Below are 16479 nucleotides of genomic sequence, written 5' to 3'. Positions count from 1 at the left end.
TATGGTCATCCAGTAAGGAAGGAGGCATGGAGGGATGAGGATGTCCTTGTCAACTTGCTCCTGGGGCTGGCGAAATCCGCCATCCGAGGGTCTTGGAAACGGGGTGGCGGGAGGATCTCCCCGGGCAGACTGCCTGGCAATGTTTAGAGGGTATGTTCGTGCCCGGGTAAATATTGAAAAAGAACACGCGCAGTCCACGGCGACCTTAGAAGAGTTTCGAGACCGTTGGGCTCCGCGGAGTGTAAATGCCATCGTGGATAGAGATGGCAACATTTTGGTGTAATGTCTATTGTCTATTTGTAGTGAAGTAACTGTGTTTGCCACTGATTTGTATATATTGTATAGCACCGATATTTGTAATAAAGAATTTTGTAATAAAAAAAAGGGGTCAGACACAGAGTGAAGCTCCCTCCACACCGTCCCATCACACACTCCCGGGGTCAGACACAGAGTGAAGCTCCCTCCACACCGTCCCATCGCACACTCCCGGGGTCAGACACAGAGTGAAACTCCCTCCACACCGTCCCATCGCACACTCCCGGGGTCAGACACAGAGTGAATCTCCCTCCACACCGTCCCATCACACACTCCCGGGGTCAGACACAGAGTGATTCTCCCTCCACACCGTCCCATCACACACTCCCGGGGTCAGACACAGAGTGAAGCTCCCTCTACACCATCCCATCACACAGTCCCGGGGTCAGACACAGAGTGAAACTCCCTCTACACTGTCCCATCACACACTCCCGGGTTCAGACACAGAGTGAAGCTCCCTCTACACCGTCCCATCACACACTCCCAGGGTCAGACACAGAGTGAAACTCCCTCTACACCGTCCCATCACACACTCCCGGGGTCAGACACAGAGTGAAGCTCCCTCCACACTGTCCCATCACACACTCCCGGGGTCAGACACAGAGTGAAACTCCCTCCACACCGTCCCATCACACACTCCCGGGGTCAGACACAGAGTGAAACTCCCTCCACACTGTCCCATCACACAACTCCCGGGGTCAGACACAGAGTGAAACTCCCTCCACACCGTCCCATCACACACTCCCGGGGTCAGACACAGAGTGAAGCTCCCTCCACACCGTCCCATCACACACTCCCGGGGTCAGACACAGAGTGAAACTCCCTCCACACCGTCCCATCACACACTCCCGGGGTCAGACACAGAGTGAAGCTCCCTCCACACCGTCCCATCACACACTCCTGGGGTCAGACACAGAGTGAAGCTCCCTCAACATCATCCCATCACACACTCCCGGGGTCAGACACAGAGTGAAACTCCCTCCACACCGTCCCATCACACACTCCCAGAGTCAGACACAGAGTGAAGCTCCCTCTACACCGTCCCATCACACACTCCCGGGGTCAGACACAGAGTGAAACTCCCTCTACATCATCCCATCACACACTCCCGGGGTCAGACACAGAGTGAAGCTCCCTCTACACCGTCCCATCACACACTCCCGGGGTCAGACACAGAGTGACGCTCCCTCTACACCATCCCATCACACACTCCCGGGGTCAGACACAGAGTGAAGATCCCTCTACACTGTCCCATCACACGCTCCCGGGGTCAGACACAGAGTGAAGCTCCCTCCACACCGTCCCATCACACACTCCCGGGGTCAGACACAGAGTGACGCTCCCTCTACACCGTCCCATCACACACTCCCGGGGTCAGACACAGAGTGAAGATCCCTCTACACCGTCCCATCACACACTCCCGGGGTCAGACACAGAGTGACGCTCCCTCTACACCGTCCCATCACACACTCCCCATGTTCCAGCATGGTGAAGCTCCCTCCACCTTCTGGCAGATCCCATGGACAACCATACCTAGCGGTTGATTTTTCTCACCTTCGTACACTGGTGCAATCTGTCAGCGAGGTACTCGGGGGTGTTCTGGATGCTGTGCACTATGCGAGGGAGGCAAGAGAGTGAGAGGGAGTTAGCCCCAATGTTGCAATCCCCGTCCACAATGCCAGCTCTCTAAAGAATGTTCTGGACTCTGCTGAGTAAGTTGGGAGAGACTCTTAACCAGGAGTCAGCCTCGGAAAGAGGACACAATGGATTGTGGCCATTCTGGAAGAACTGGCGGGATAGAATCAGAATGAGAAATCATCCCCGAGGGGCAGAATGGCCTGCAAACCCTCAACCTCAGACACAATCTGATCTATGAGTGGGTGCCCACCGCTGCCTCCTCGGATGGGGGAGACTCGAGGCCTGTGACATGAAGGGAAAGGACTCTGCACAAACTCCAGCCTCCATTAGTCAGAATGAGAATCAGGCTGAACATCAAATTGTCTTTATGTGCAATCTATAAAAAAATACTAAAATTACAATAAGAAATAAAAATATATAAATAAATAAGTGGAGTAAAAATAATGAGGCCATGTTCATGGACAGTTCCAAAATCTGGCGGCAGAGGGGAGTTTGCTGAGTGTGACCAGGCTCGACCAGGAACCCGGGAGAAGATTGGGAAGGTTTCATTTTTGGGATGACGTGGGGAGCTGGTGGCTCAGGCAGCAAGGATAACTGCCGTGTCAAACCTGCCTGGCGAGACAAGCCTCAGGAGATGGTGGGACACTGGGAGATGATTCTCAGTCAGAGAGTGAGGAGAAGGAAACAGAATTTGGTTATTGTCACATGTGAAAAGCTTGTCTTGTGTACTGTTCATACAGATCAGATCATTACGCAGAGCACGGAGGCAGAACAAGGTCAGACAATAACAATGCAGATTAATTACAGAGGAAGTGCAGTGCAGGTAAGCTGTAAGGTCATAACGATGTATGAGTAACTTGTCACGCGTACAAGGAAACACACAGAGAAATGTATCATCGACCAAATCGGTCTGAGGATTGTACAAGGGGCTGCCCGCAAGTGCCACCACACTTCCAGTGCCAACATAGCATGCCCACAAGTCACTAACCTTAACCCGTGCGTCAATGGAACATGGGAGGAAACCCACGCAGTCACTGGGAGAACATAGAAACTCCTTACAGACAGCGGCGGGAATTGAACCCTGATCTTAGAGCTATGGCTATAAAGTGTTGCACTAAATGTGCTGCTCGGGGGAAGAGATCATTCCTACAGCCCTGATCGAAAAGCTACGGAACCTGAGTCTCTTTACCTCCCTCTGCAACTGGATCCTCGACTTCCTCACTGGAAGACCACAATCAGTACTGTCAAGCAACCTCAGGGGTGTGTGCTTAGCCCACTGCTCTACTCTCTCTACACCCATGACTGTGTGGCTCCGTATAGATTAAATGCACAGGATCAAAGTAAGTTGGAGAAAGTTGTAAATGTTTTTCACTGTACTAGCCTCCGTAGGATCCAAGATATCTTCAAGGAGCGATGTCCGTTATTAAGAGCCCCAACCACCCAGGTCATGCCCTCTTCTCATTGCTACCATCAGGAAGGAGGTACAGAAGCCTGAAGGACTCACTCAGCGATTCAGGAACAGCTTCTTCCCCTCTGCCATCCAATTCCTAAATGGACATTGAACCCGTGAACACTACTTCACTTTTTTAATGTATATTATTTCTGTTTTTGCACTACTTATTTTAAATATTTAATGTACTTGTATGCTTGGTGTAACCCCTGCTTTTCTATCTTCATCACGTATTACATTGAACTGCTGCTGTAAAAGTAGCAAATTTCAAGACATATGCTGGTGATATCAAACATGTTTCTGATTCTGAGGCTCAGGAATTTACAAAATGGAAATGACAGAATAAAGAGAACCACACTACTGCAGGTAGAGGGATAAGAGGAAAGGAAATGCAGTCAGTGTCATTTTTCAAGTTGGTACAAGATTCAGAAGACAAGGGGTTTCCACAAGTGGTGCTGAGCCAAACGACAAAGGCTCCATCCTCACCTAGAGCGAGGAATCCCTTCTCATCATCTCCCTTCATCTGCTTTTTGATCGTTTCTGTGATGTCCTGGCCGCTGTAGACTTTATAGAGTTTAAACACTGCAAGAAACACAGAGGGAAGAGGGTCACATTTACCATACAAGACACCGCTGGCTGTTGTCGGCCCCAGAACTTGTCTGGTAATCGTCACTCCGTTTCCCTCAGCCCCTCAATGTCTGACGGCATCACAGGGTGCAGGCACACAGACCAGGGCTCAGCCAAGCAAAACCGTGTGATTCATGAGGTCCCCGGGTCCTCGGCCCCCTCGGGTCAACTGGTCCATGCCAGCCAAGGTGTCCATCTGAGCTAGTTCTGCTTACCCACATTTGGCTCATCCCCCTACGAGCTTCTCCTATCCATTTACCTGTCTGAAGATGATAAATACCTCGAACACTTCCTCTGGCAGCTCGTTCCACCATGTGTGAGGGATAAGCTCCCTCCCTTTAAAACCTTTTCCCTCTCACCCTTAACCTATCCCCTCTGGTTTTAGACCCACCCCACCCAAGTAAAAAACAATGTCACCATCCACCCTGTCTCTGTCCCTCGTGATTTTATAAACCTCTGTCACATCACCGCTCAGCCTCCTTGGTGAACGGCAGAGACCAATACAGTTCGGCACCGCAGGTCAGTGTTGAACTCAACGCAGGACTGCCTTCGGGATTTTTCCCCTCGGTGTGATCCCTCGGCGGTACCCTCAGCCCTGCTGAACTCTGTGGTGTTGAATCACACACACACACACACACACACACACACACACACACACAGACACACAGACACACACACACACAGACACACACAGACACACACAGACACACACAGACACACACACACACACACACACACACTCACACAGACAGACACACACACACACACACACAGACACACACACACACTCACACACACACACACACACTCACACACTCTCTCTCTCTCACACACACACACACACACACACACACACACACACACACACACACACACACACACACACACACTCTCTCTCTCTCTCTCTCTCTCTCTCTCTCTCTCCTCTCAACATCTCTCCCACCCCAACCCTTAATCAGTATCTCCAAGTTGTTAACCCGCAAAGGGATTGTCTTAGAGAGTTACAGCAGGCCATTCAGCCCATCGAGTCTATGCAATCACCCATTAAGCAATGAATGTAGTTCGCAGACTATTGGCCAGAAGCGATTGGGTGTCATCCATCACTGCATTCCATCTTCCCCACCCCTCCTGCAGAGCAGCACTCCCTCCTCACCACCCAAAGGAGGAAAGGCCAGGTACCTCGGTTCAGATGTTTTTGGCTTCTCTCGGTGAGGATGGGGATCCAGCCATTGAAATCAGGCTTCTTCTGGACAGCGATCGTATGCAAGGCCTTGGGTGAGGGGATAGAACAAGAAGTCAGGAATCTCAAAATACCCCGGCCATCATCCCCAACACCCTCCTGTCCAGAAAAACAACAGAGCTCCCTTGTCCCCCCCCCCCCCCAAACTATCTGCCAGGCCCCTCTCCCAGTGTGGATGCTCTTGTAGTCTGGTCTTCATGGCAGGTCGTGAGTGCACAGCAAGATCCCATGAGGGACGGATCTCTGCTCCAAGATCCAGGGGGTAAACCGCAAACATTCCCAACCCCCTCACTAGCTCAATAGCGGACCCTGCTCACTGCAAACAAGAATGTAGTTTCTGCTCCGTAACACGCCCCCCCCCCCCCCACTTACCCTGGCGTCCTCTTCGATCAATTCGTGGTTGATGACATTGGAGTTGTCTTCCCTCTGCCCCTAGAACAGGACAATAAGACCCGTTATCACCGGCAGACATCCTGTCACTTTGCCGAAATCTCAGACCAAAACACCCTGGACTCGTCCCCGGCCGGTCTGCGCAGTGACGCATTGGGTAAACGGGTTTGATCCCGACCTCTGACGCCAGCTGTGTCTGAGTGAGTGGCAAGGGAAGGGTTTAAGGATGAGGTGGACAGCAGGTGAGAGAAGGGGCTATCTGGATACTGTACCTAAGAAAGGATGTGTTGGCATTGGAGAGGGTCCAGAGGGAGTTCATGGGAATGATCCTGGGAATGAAAGTGTTAGTGTATGGGGCGCATTGATGACTCTGGGCCTGAAACTCGCTGGAGTTTAGAAGACTGGTGGGGGGGGGTGGGGGAGGGTGATTCTCATTGAATATTCTCTATCGAATATTGAAAGACAGAGACAGTGGACGTGGAGAGGATGTTTCCAAGCGTGGGCAAGTCCAGGACCAGAGGGCACAGCCTCAGAATAGGACGTCCATTTAGAACAGAGATGAGGAGGAATTTCTTTAGCCAGAGAGTAGTGAATATGTGGAATTCATTGCCACAGGCAGCACTGGGGGGCAAGATAAATCAGACTGGAAGATATAGGAGCAAATTAGGCCATTTTTCCCATTGTGTCTGCTCCACCATTTCATCATGGCTGATCCATTTCTCTCTCAGCCCCAATCTCCTGCCCTCCCTGTATCCGCTCATGCCCTGACCATCAAGAATAATAACAACCTCTACCTTAAATATATGTAAAGACTCGGCCTCCACAAAGAAATTCCTCCTCATCTCCGTTCTAGAAGGATATCCCTCTATTCTGAGACTGTGTCCTCTGGTCCTAGACTCCACAAAAGTAGGAAATATCCTCTCTACACCCACTCTTTCGAGAACTTTCAACATACGATTGGTTTCATTCTTCTAAATTTCAGTGAGTATAGGCCCAGAGCCATCAAATACTCTTCAAATGTCTCACTTTCAATCCCAGAATCGTTTTTGTGAATCTCCTTTGAACCGTCTCCAGTGTCATCACACCCTTTCTTTGGCAGGGGGCCCAAAACTGCTCACAATACTCCAAGTGAGGCCTCACCAGTGCCTTATAAAGCCTCAACAATACATCCTCGCTTTTATGTTCTAGCCCTCTCGAAATGAATGTTAACATTGCATTTGTCCCTTTGCACCTCAGTTTGTTAAGAAGCCTCAAGTGTGGCAACTTGTCAAAGGCCTTCTGAAAATCCAAGTACACATCAACCGATTCTCCTTTGTCTGTCCTGCTTGTTATTTCCTCAAGGAATTCCAACAGATTGTCAGGCAAGATTTTCCCTTGAGGAAGCCATGCTGACTACAGCCTGTTTTATCACATGCCTCCAAGTACCCTGAGACCTCATCCATAATAATCGATTTCAACATCTTCCCTCCCACTGAGGTCAGGCGAACTGGCCTATAGTTTCCTTTCTTCTGCCTCTCTCCCTTCTTGAAGAGTGGAGAGACATTTTCAATTTTCTAGTCTTCTGGAACCATTCCAGAATCTAGTGATTCTTGAAAGATCATTACTAATGCTTCCACAATCTCTTCAGCCACCTCTTTCAGAACCCTGGGGTGTTCACCATCTGGTCCAGGTGATTATCTACCTTCAGACCTTCCAATTTCCCAAGCACTTTCTCCTTAGTAATGGCAACTACACTCACTTCTGCCCCCTGACACTCTTGACCTTCCAGCATACTGCTAGTGCCTTCCACATTGGGTATATTTAATTTTTAATTTATTGAGATACAGAGTAGGTAGGCCCTTCCGGCCCTCTGAGCCACACTACTCAGCATCCCGATTTAATCCTGGCCTAATCACAGGACAGTTTACAATGACCGATTAGCCTACCAACCAGTACGTCTTTGCACCGTGGGAGTCGCCCGAGCACCCGGAGGAAACCCACGCAGTCACGGGGAGAACGTGCGAACTCCTTATAGGCAGCAGCAGGAATTGGACCCAGGTCGCCTGCACTGTAAAGTGCTGTGTTGACCACTATGCTACTGTGATTGGTCTAGGCATCGGGGTTTCGGGAGAGGACAGGTGAATAGGGTTGAGAGGGATAATAAATTAGTCTTGATGGAATGGTCCTTGATAGAACCACGCTGGCTTTGGCATATTTCATCATGGAGAAGTTGTTTCCTGTAGCGGGGGAGTCTAGGACCAGAGGCCACAGCTCAGAATCAAGGGACATCCCTTTAGAACAGAGATGAGGAGGAATTTCTTTAGTCAGAGAGCAGTGAATCTGGGGATTTCAATGCCACTGGCGGCTGTGGAGAGCAAATCATTCAGTATATTTAAAGTGGAGGTTGACAGGTTCTTGATTAGTCAGGGGTCAAAAGTTACAGGGAGAAGGAAGGAGAATGGGGTTGAAGAAGAAGTGGAAACAGATGTCTGAATTAATGGCCTGCTTCTGCTGAGAAGGAACTGCTCTGCCATAAAGGTGGCATTTCCCCAGAACAACAACTCCCCAATTCACACAGCCCTCTTCCTGAAATATCCTCACAAACTACCAGGGTTAAATAACTTGGCCCCGTAACGGGTGATGTTGGGACAGAAAACCCGAAGCTTGACCAGAGAGGAAAGGGGAGAGGAATTCCGGAGTTCGGGATGACGGAGCCGCAGGCTCAGAGCACTGGGGGTCTGGAGAGGAATTCTGAGAGCTGGGACGTTGGAGCATGGGGAGGGGGTGACACTGGGTAAATATTAGCTTCATTGGACGCAGGCTGGGATCATGGGGTTACACAGGCCCAAGGCTTACCTTCAACAGGTTGAGGAGGAGGGCCTGGAACTTCCCCCTCACATCACCCTTGATGTCCTGTTCCAGGGTCTTCTGATAGTCTGCATGAATCAATCAACCTGTGGTTATGTTACTGGTGCCACAGCCCAGGGAGACAGCTTCAAACCTCAGTCCACTTCAACATGGACTTAAAGATATTGGTAGGTGTCGTTGTCATAGGTCCCAAGATCCAATGAAAATATTTCATTCTGTGCATCATTCTAACAGATAGAGCCTATCAAAATTATTCACCCCCCCCCCCACCTTTTAATTTTAAATGTTTTACAACACTGAATCACTGTGAATTTAATTTGGCTTGTTTTGTCACTGATCAACAGAAAAAGACTCTTTTGTGTCAAAGTGAAAACAGATCTTTACAAAGTGATCTAAATTAATTACAAATATAGAGCACAAAATTGCACAAGTATTCACCTCTTTCAAGTCAGTATTCAGTAGATACACCTTTGGCAGCAATTACAGTCTTGAGTCAATAAACAATAGACAATAGGTGCAGAAGTAGACCATTCGGCCCCTCGAGCCTGCACCGCCATTCTGAGATCATGGCTGATCAATTACTATCAATACCCGGTTCCTGCCTTGTCCCCATATCCCTTGATTCCCCTATCCATAAGATACCTATCTAGCTCCTTCTTGAAAGCATCCAGAGAATTGGCCTCCACTGCCTTCCAAGGCAGTGCATTCCAGACCCCCACAACTCTCTGGGAGAAGAAGTTTTTCCTTAACTCTGTCCTAAATGACCTACCCCTTATTCTCAAACCATGCCCTCTGGTACTGGACTCCCCCAGCATCTGGAACATATTTCCTACCTCTATCTTGTCCAATCCCTTAATAATCTTATATGTTGCAATCAGATCCCCTCTCAATCTCCTTAATTCCAACGTGTACAAGCCCAGTCTCTCTAACCCCTCTGCGTAAGACAGTCCAGACATCCCAGGAATTAACCTTGTGAATCTACGCTGCACTTCCTCTATAGCCAGGATGTCCTTCCTTAACCCTGGAGACCAAAACTGTACACAATACTCCAGGTGTGGTCTCACCAGGGCCCTGTACAAATGCAAAAGGATTTCCTTGCTCTTGTACTCAATTCCCTTTGCAATAAAGGCCAACATTCCATTAGCCTTCTTCACTGCCTGCTGCACTTGCTCATTCACCTTCAGTGACTGATGAACAAGGACTCCGAGATCTCTTTCAATTTCTCCCTTACCTAACTCTACACCATTCAGATAATAATCTGCCTTCCTGTTCTTACTCCCAAAGTGGATAACCTCACACTTATTCACATTAAACATCATCTGCCAAGTATCTGCCCACTCACCCAGCCTATCCAAGTCACCCTGAATTCTCCTAACATCCTCATCACGTCACACTGCCACCCAGCTTAGTATCATCAGCAAACTTGCTGATGTTATTCTCAATGCCTTCATCTAAATCATTGATGTAAATCGTAAACAGCTGTGGTCCCAATACCGAGCCCTGTGGCACCTCACTAGTCACCACCTGCCATTCCGAGAAACACCCATTCACTGTTACCCTTCGCTTTCTATTTGCCAACCAGTTTTCTATCCATGTCAATATCTTTCCCCCAATGCCATGATCTCTGATTTTACCCACCAATCTCCTATGTGGGACCTTATCAAATGCCTTCTGAAAATCAAGGTACACTATATCCACTGGATCTCCCTTGTCTAACTTCCTGGTTACATCCTTGAAAAACTCCAGTAGATTAATCAAGCATGATTTGCCCTTGGTAAATCCATGCTGGCTCAGCCCAATCCTATCACTGCTATCTAGATATGCCACTATTTCATCTTTAATAATGGACTCTAGCATCTTCCCCACTACTGATGTTAGGCTGACAGGACGATAGTTCTCTGTTTTCTCCCTCCCTCCTTTCTTAAAAAGTGGAATAACATTAGACATTCTCCAATCCTCAGGAACTGATCCTGAATCTAAGGAACATTGGAAAATGATTACCAATGCATCCGCAATTTCCAGGGCCACCTCCTTTAGTACCCTAGGATGCAGACCATCTGGACCTGGGGATTTGTCAGCCTTCAGTCCCATCAGTCTACTCATCACTGTTTCCTTCCTAATGTCAATCTGTTTCATTTCCTCTGTTACCCTATGTCCTTGGCCCATCCATACATCTGGGAGATTGCTTGTGTCTTCCCTAGTGAAGACAGATCTAAAGTACTTATTAAATTCTTCTGCCATTTCTCTGTTTCCCATAACAATTTCACCCAATTCATTCTTCAAGGGCCCAACATTGTTCTTAACTGTCTTCTTTCTCTTCACATACCTAAAAAAGCTTTTGCTATCCTCCTTTATATTCCTGGCTAGCTTGCGTTCTTACCTCATTTTTTCTCCCCGTATTGCATTTTTAGTTAAGTTCTGTTGTTCCTTAAAAATTTCCCAATCATCTGTCCTCCCACTCACCTTAGCTCTGTCATACTTCCTTTTTTTTAATGCTATGCAATCTCTGACTTCCTTTGTCAACCACTGTGGCCCCTTTCCCCCCTTTGAATCCTTCCTTCTCCGGGGGATGAACTCCAAGAGTCAGTGAGGATAGGTCTCTATCAGATTTGCACATCTGGACACGGCAATTTCCCCCCATTCTTCTTTACAAAACTGCTCAAGCTCTGTCAGATTGCATGGGGATTGTGAGTGAACAGCCCTTTGCATGTCCAGCCACAAATTCTCAATTGGATTGAGGTCTGGACTCTGACTTGGCCACTCTAGGACATTAACTTTACTGTTTTTAAAGCCATTCCTGTGTAGCTTTGGCTTTAGGTCATTGTCTTACTGGAAGACAAATCTCTCAAGTCACAGGCAGACTGCATCAGGTTTTCCTCCAGGATTTTCCTGTATTTTGCTGCATTCATTTTACCCTTTCCCTTCACAAGCCTTCCAGGGCCTGCTACAGTGAAGCATCCCCACAGCGTGATGCACCCACCACCATGCTTCACGGTAGGGACGGTGGGTTTTTGATAATGTGAGGTGTTTGGCTTACACCAAACATAGTGTTCAGTCTGATGACCAAAATGCTCAATTTTGGTTTCATCAGACCATAGAACTTACTTTCAGCTGACCTCAGTCTCCCATATGCCTTCTGACAAACTCTGGCTGGGATTCTATGTGAGATTTTTTTCCAAAAGTGGTTTCTCTTTGCCACTCTCCCATAAACCTGCGACTGGTGAAGCAGCCAGGCAACAGTTGTTGTGTACGCAGTCCCTCCCATCTCAGCCGCTGAAGCTTGTAACTCAAGAGCTGTCACAGGTCTCTCAGTGGCCTCCCTCACTAGTCCCCTTCTTGCACAGTCACTCAGCTTTTGAGGACAGCCTGCTCCAGGTAGATTTGCAGCTCAGCCATATTCTTTCCATTTCTTGATGATTGACGTAACTGTACTCCAAGGGATATTCAGTTACTGGGAATTTTTCTTGTATGCATCTCCTGACCTGTGCTTTTCAATAACCTTTGTGCAGAGTTGCTTGGAGTGTTCTTTTGTCTTCATGGTGTAGTTTTTGCCAGGATACTGACTCACCAGCAGTTGGACCTTCCAGATACAGGTGTATTTCTACTACAGTCAATACCTGTGTGCACCTTGACTGCACACAGGTCTCCAAAACGAGTCTCTATTTAACTAAATATGTGACTTCTAAAACCAATTGGCTGCATCAGTGATGATTTGTGTGTTATATCAAAGGGGAATATGAATCTGTCCCTCTCTCCACCTGTCCCACCCAGTCCTATCCCTCTTCCTGTCTGTCCCAACTGGTCCAGGTACTCTCCCCATCTGTCTCACCCTGTCCTAGCTCTCTCCGCCTGTCCTATCCTCCCTCCGTCTGTCCCACCAGCCCCGTCTCGGTCCCTATCTCCGCCTGTCCCTATCCCCCTCCCCCCGGTCTGCACGAACCTCGCTGGTAAGCTGCGGCGATCAGCTGCAATTCCCCCTTGGACCGGATGCTGAGGATTTCGATCAGAGAGTCTTCGTCTGTCCCCAGGCCCTGTCAGAGACGGCACACAGGTCAGTCTGAGCTGACGCAGCCCACACACCACATCGTTCACCGCCAAACAGAACGATGTTCCTCCGCACCAACACGGTGGGGGCACGTGGTAGTGTAGCTGTTAATGGAAATTAACACAATGAAAGGACCCCCCCCCCCCCCCCACAGGCCACACAAAGAACTCCTGTTTGTATGGAGAGGGGGTGGGGGAGGAGGGGGGTAGAGAATAGGGGTAGAGCATGGACGTTGTAGAGGGAGGGGTAGAGCGTGGGGGGTAGAAGTGGAGGTAAAGAGTGGGGTGGAGAATGGGGAGGGGGTGAGAGAGCGGGAGGGGAAGGGGGTAGAGAGGGGGGAAAAGATGGTTGGCACCATGTTTGACAAATGGAGGAGCAGAGAGAACCGGGGAAGTTTGGAGAGTCAGTGGGTGTGTGAGAGAGCTGGTGCTCCTGGAGGAGATCGTTTCTCAGCCACAGCTGTCTCTCGTACAGCTCACCTTCATTGCTTCTTTAAGCCCCTGGGCATCGCGATCCTCTGGTGCCTTGAGCAGAGCGACGACAACGTTCTCGAGGTTGCCAGACAGCTTCTTCTTGAGTGAGGCCTCCAGTTCCTGCAGGAAGGACACAGAACATACCTCCTCACTCCCTCCATCCCAGACCTCCTTACCAAGCTCTTCACTCCCTCCATCCCAGACCTCCTTACCAAGATCCTCACTCCCTCCGTCCCAGACCTCCTTACCAAGCTCCTCACTCCCTCCGTCCCAGACCTCCTTACCAAGCTCCTCACTCCCTCCATCCCAGACCTCCTTACCAAGCTCCTCACTCCCTCCATCCCAGACCTCCTTACCAAGCTCCTCACTCCCTCCGTCCCAGACCTCCTTACCAAGCTCCTCACTCCCTCCATCCCAGACCTCCTTACCAAGCTCCTCACTCCCTCCATCCCAGATCTCCTTACCAAGATCCTCACTCCCTCCGTCCCAGACCTCCTTACCAAGATCCTCACTCCCTCCATCCCAGACCTCCTTACCAAGCTCCTCACTCCCTCCATCCCAGACCTCCTCACCAAGCTCCTCACTCCCTCCATCCCAGACCTCCTTACCAAGCTCCCGACTCCCTCCGTCCCAGACCTCCTTGCCAAGCTCCTCACTCCCTCCATCCCAGACCTCCTTACCAAGCTCCTCACTCCCTCCATCCCAGACCTCCTTACCAAGCTCCTCACTCCCTCCGTCCCAGACCTCCTTGCCAAGCTCCTCACTCCCTCCATCCCAGACCTCCTTACCAAGCTCCTCACTCCCTCCATCCCAGACCTCCTTACCAGGCTCCTCACTCCCTCCATCCCAGACCTCCTTACCAAGCTCCTCACTCCCTCCATCCCAGACCTCCTTACCAAGCTCCTCACTCCCTCCGTCCCAGACCTCCTTACCAAGCTCCTCACTCCCTCCGTCCCAGACCTCCTTACCAAGCTCCTCACTCCCTCCGTCCCAGACCTCCTTACCAAGCTCCTCACTCCCTCCGTCCCAGACCTCCTTACCAAGCTCCTCACTCCCTCCATCCCAGACCTCCTTACCAAGCTCCTCACTCCCTCCATCCCAGATCTCCTTACCAAGATCCTCACTCCCTCCGTCCCAGACCTCCTTACCAAGATCCTCACTCCCTCCATCCCAGACCTCCTTACCAAGCTCCTCACTCCCTCCATCCCAGACCTCCTCACCAAGCTCCTCACTCCCTCCATCCCAGACCTCCTCACCAAGCTCCCGACTCCCTCCGTCCCAGACCTCCTTGCCAAGCTCCTCACTCCCTCCATCCCAGACCTCCTTACCAAGCTCCTCACTCCCTCCATCCCAGACCTCCTTACCAAGCTCCTCACTCCCTCTGTCCCAGTCCTCCTTGCCAAGCTCCTCACTCCCTCCATCCCAGACCTCCTTACCAAGCTCCTCACTCCCTCCATCCCAGACCTCCTTACCAGGCTCCTCACTCCCTCCATCCCAGACCTCCTTACCAAGCTCCTCACTCCCTCCATCCCAGACCTCCTTACCAAGCTCCTCACTCCCTCCGTCCCAGACCTCCTTACCAAGCTCCTCACTCCCTCCGTCCCAGACCTCCTTACCAAGCTCCTCACTCCCTCCGTCCCAGACCTCCTTACCAAGCTCCTCACTCCCTCCATCCCAGACCTCCTTACCAAGCTCCTCACTCCCTCCATCCCAGACCTCCTTACCAAGCTCCTCACTCCCTCCGTCCCAGACCTCCTTACCAAGCTCCTCACTCCCTCCATCCCAGACCTCCTTACCAAGCTCCTCACTCCCTCCATCCCAGACCTCCTTACCAAGCTCCTCACTCCCTCCATCCCAGACCTCCTTACCAGGCTCCTCACTCCCTCCATCCCAGACCTCCTTACCAAGCTCCTCACTCCCTCCGTCCCAGACCTCCTTACCAAGCTCCTCACTCCCTCCATCCCAGACCTCCTTACCAAGCTCCTCACTCCCTCCATCCCAGACCTCCTTACCAAGCTCCTCACTCCCTCCATCCCAGACCTCCTTACCAAGCTCCTCACTCCCTCCATCCCAGACCTCCTCACCAAGCTCCTCACTCCCTCCATCCCAGACCTCCTTACCAAGCTCCCGACTCCCTCCGTCCCAGACCTCCTCGCCAAGCTCCTCACTCCCTCCATCCCAGACCTCCTTACCAAGCTCCTCACTCCCTCCATCCCAGACCTCCTTACCAAGCTCCTCACTCCCTCCGTCCCAGACCTCCTTGCCAAGCTCCTCACTCCCTCCATCCCAGACCTCCTTACCAAGCTCCTCACTCCCTCCATCCCAGACCTCCTTACCAGGCTCCTCACTCCCTCCATCCCAGACCTCCTTACCAAGCTCCTCACTCCCTCCATCCCAGACCTCCTTACCAAGCTCCTCACTCCCTCCGTCCCAGACCTCCTTACCAAGCTCCTCACTCCCTCCGTCCCAGACCTCCTTACCAAGCTCCTCACTCCCTCCGTCCCAGACCTCCTTACCAAGCTCCTCACTCCCTCCGTCCCAGACCTCCTTACCAAGCTCCTCACTCCCTCCATCCCAGACCTCCTTACCAAGCTCCTCACTCCCTCCATCCCAGATCTCCTTACCAAGATCCTCACTCCCTCCGTCCCAGACCTCCTTACCAAGATCCTCACTCCCTCCATCCCAGACCTCCTTACCAAGCTCCTCACTCCCTCCATCCCAGACCTCCTCACCAAGCTCCTCACTCCCTCCATCCCAGACCTCCTTACCAAGCTCCCGACTCCCTCCGTCCCAGACCTCCTTGCCAAGCTCCTCACTCCCTCCATCCCAGACCTCCTTACCAAGCTCCTCACTCCCTCCATCCCAGACCTCCTTACCAAGCTCCTCACTCCCTCTGTCCCAGTCCTCCTTGCCAAGCTCCTCACTCCCTCCGTCCCAGACCTCCTTGCCAAGCTCCTCACTCCCTCCATCCCAGACCTCCTTACCAAGCTCCTCACTCCCTCCATCCCAGACCTCCTTACCAGGCTCCTCACTCCCTCCATCCCAGACCTCCTTACCAAGCTCCTCACTCCCTCCATCCCAGACCTCCTTACCAAGCTCCTCACTCCCTCCGTCCCAGACCTCCTTACCAAGCTCCTCACTCCCTCCGTCCCAGACCTCCTTACCAAGCTCCTCACTCCCTCCGTCCCAGACCTCCTTACCAAGCTCCTCACTCCCTCCGTCCCAGACCTCCTTACCAAGCTCCTCACTCCCTCCATCCCAGACCTCCTTACCAAGCTCCTCACTCCCTCCATCCCAGATCTCCTTACCAAGATCCTCACTCCCTCCGTCCCAGACCTCCTTACCAAGATCCTCACTCCCTCCATCCCAGACCTCCTTACCAAGCTCCTCACTCCCTCCATCCCAGACCTCCTCACCAAGCTCCTCACTCCCTCCATCCCAGACCTCCTTACCA

The 16479-nt window shown here is 51.1% G+C and overlaps 1 protein-coding gene across 2 annotated transcripts in view; it reads right to left on the bottom strand.

Annotated features, from left to right (window-relative positions):
- LOC140735709 (annexin A2-like) overlaps positions 1-16479 on the bottom strand; it is a 38020-nt gene that overhangs the window by 6677 nt on the left and 14864 nt on the right. For both annotated transcript variants that reach the window (XM_073061112.1, XM_073061113.1), the window contains exons 5-11: positions 13032-13145; positions 12448-12538; positions 8496-8575; positions 5643-5702; positions 5210-5300; positions 3890-3985; positions 1870-1928 (exon numbers count right to left, since the gene is read on the bottom strand). In XM_073061112.1, coding sequence (XP_072917213.1) covers positions 1870-1928; positions 3890-3985; positions 5210-5300; positions 5643-5702; positions 8496-8575; positions 12448-12538; positions 13032-13145 — 591 coding nt within the window. The remainder of the gene's footprint in view (positions 1-1869; positions 1929-3889; positions 3986-5209; positions 5301-5642; positions 5703-8495; positions 8576-12447; positions 12539-13031; positions 13146-16479) is intronic.

Source organism: Hemitrygon akajei, chromosome 11, assembly GCF_048418815.1.
Source record: "Hemitrygon akajei chromosome 11, sHemAka1.3, whole genome shotgun sequence".
In the NCBI taxonomy this organism is placed as follows: Eukaryota; Metazoa; Chordata; class Chondrichthyes; order Myliobatiformes; family Dasyatidae; genus Hemitrygon; species Hemitrygon akajei.
Note: the sequence above shows the minus strand (reverse complement) of the source record. Positions and strands in the feature narration are given on the sequence as shown.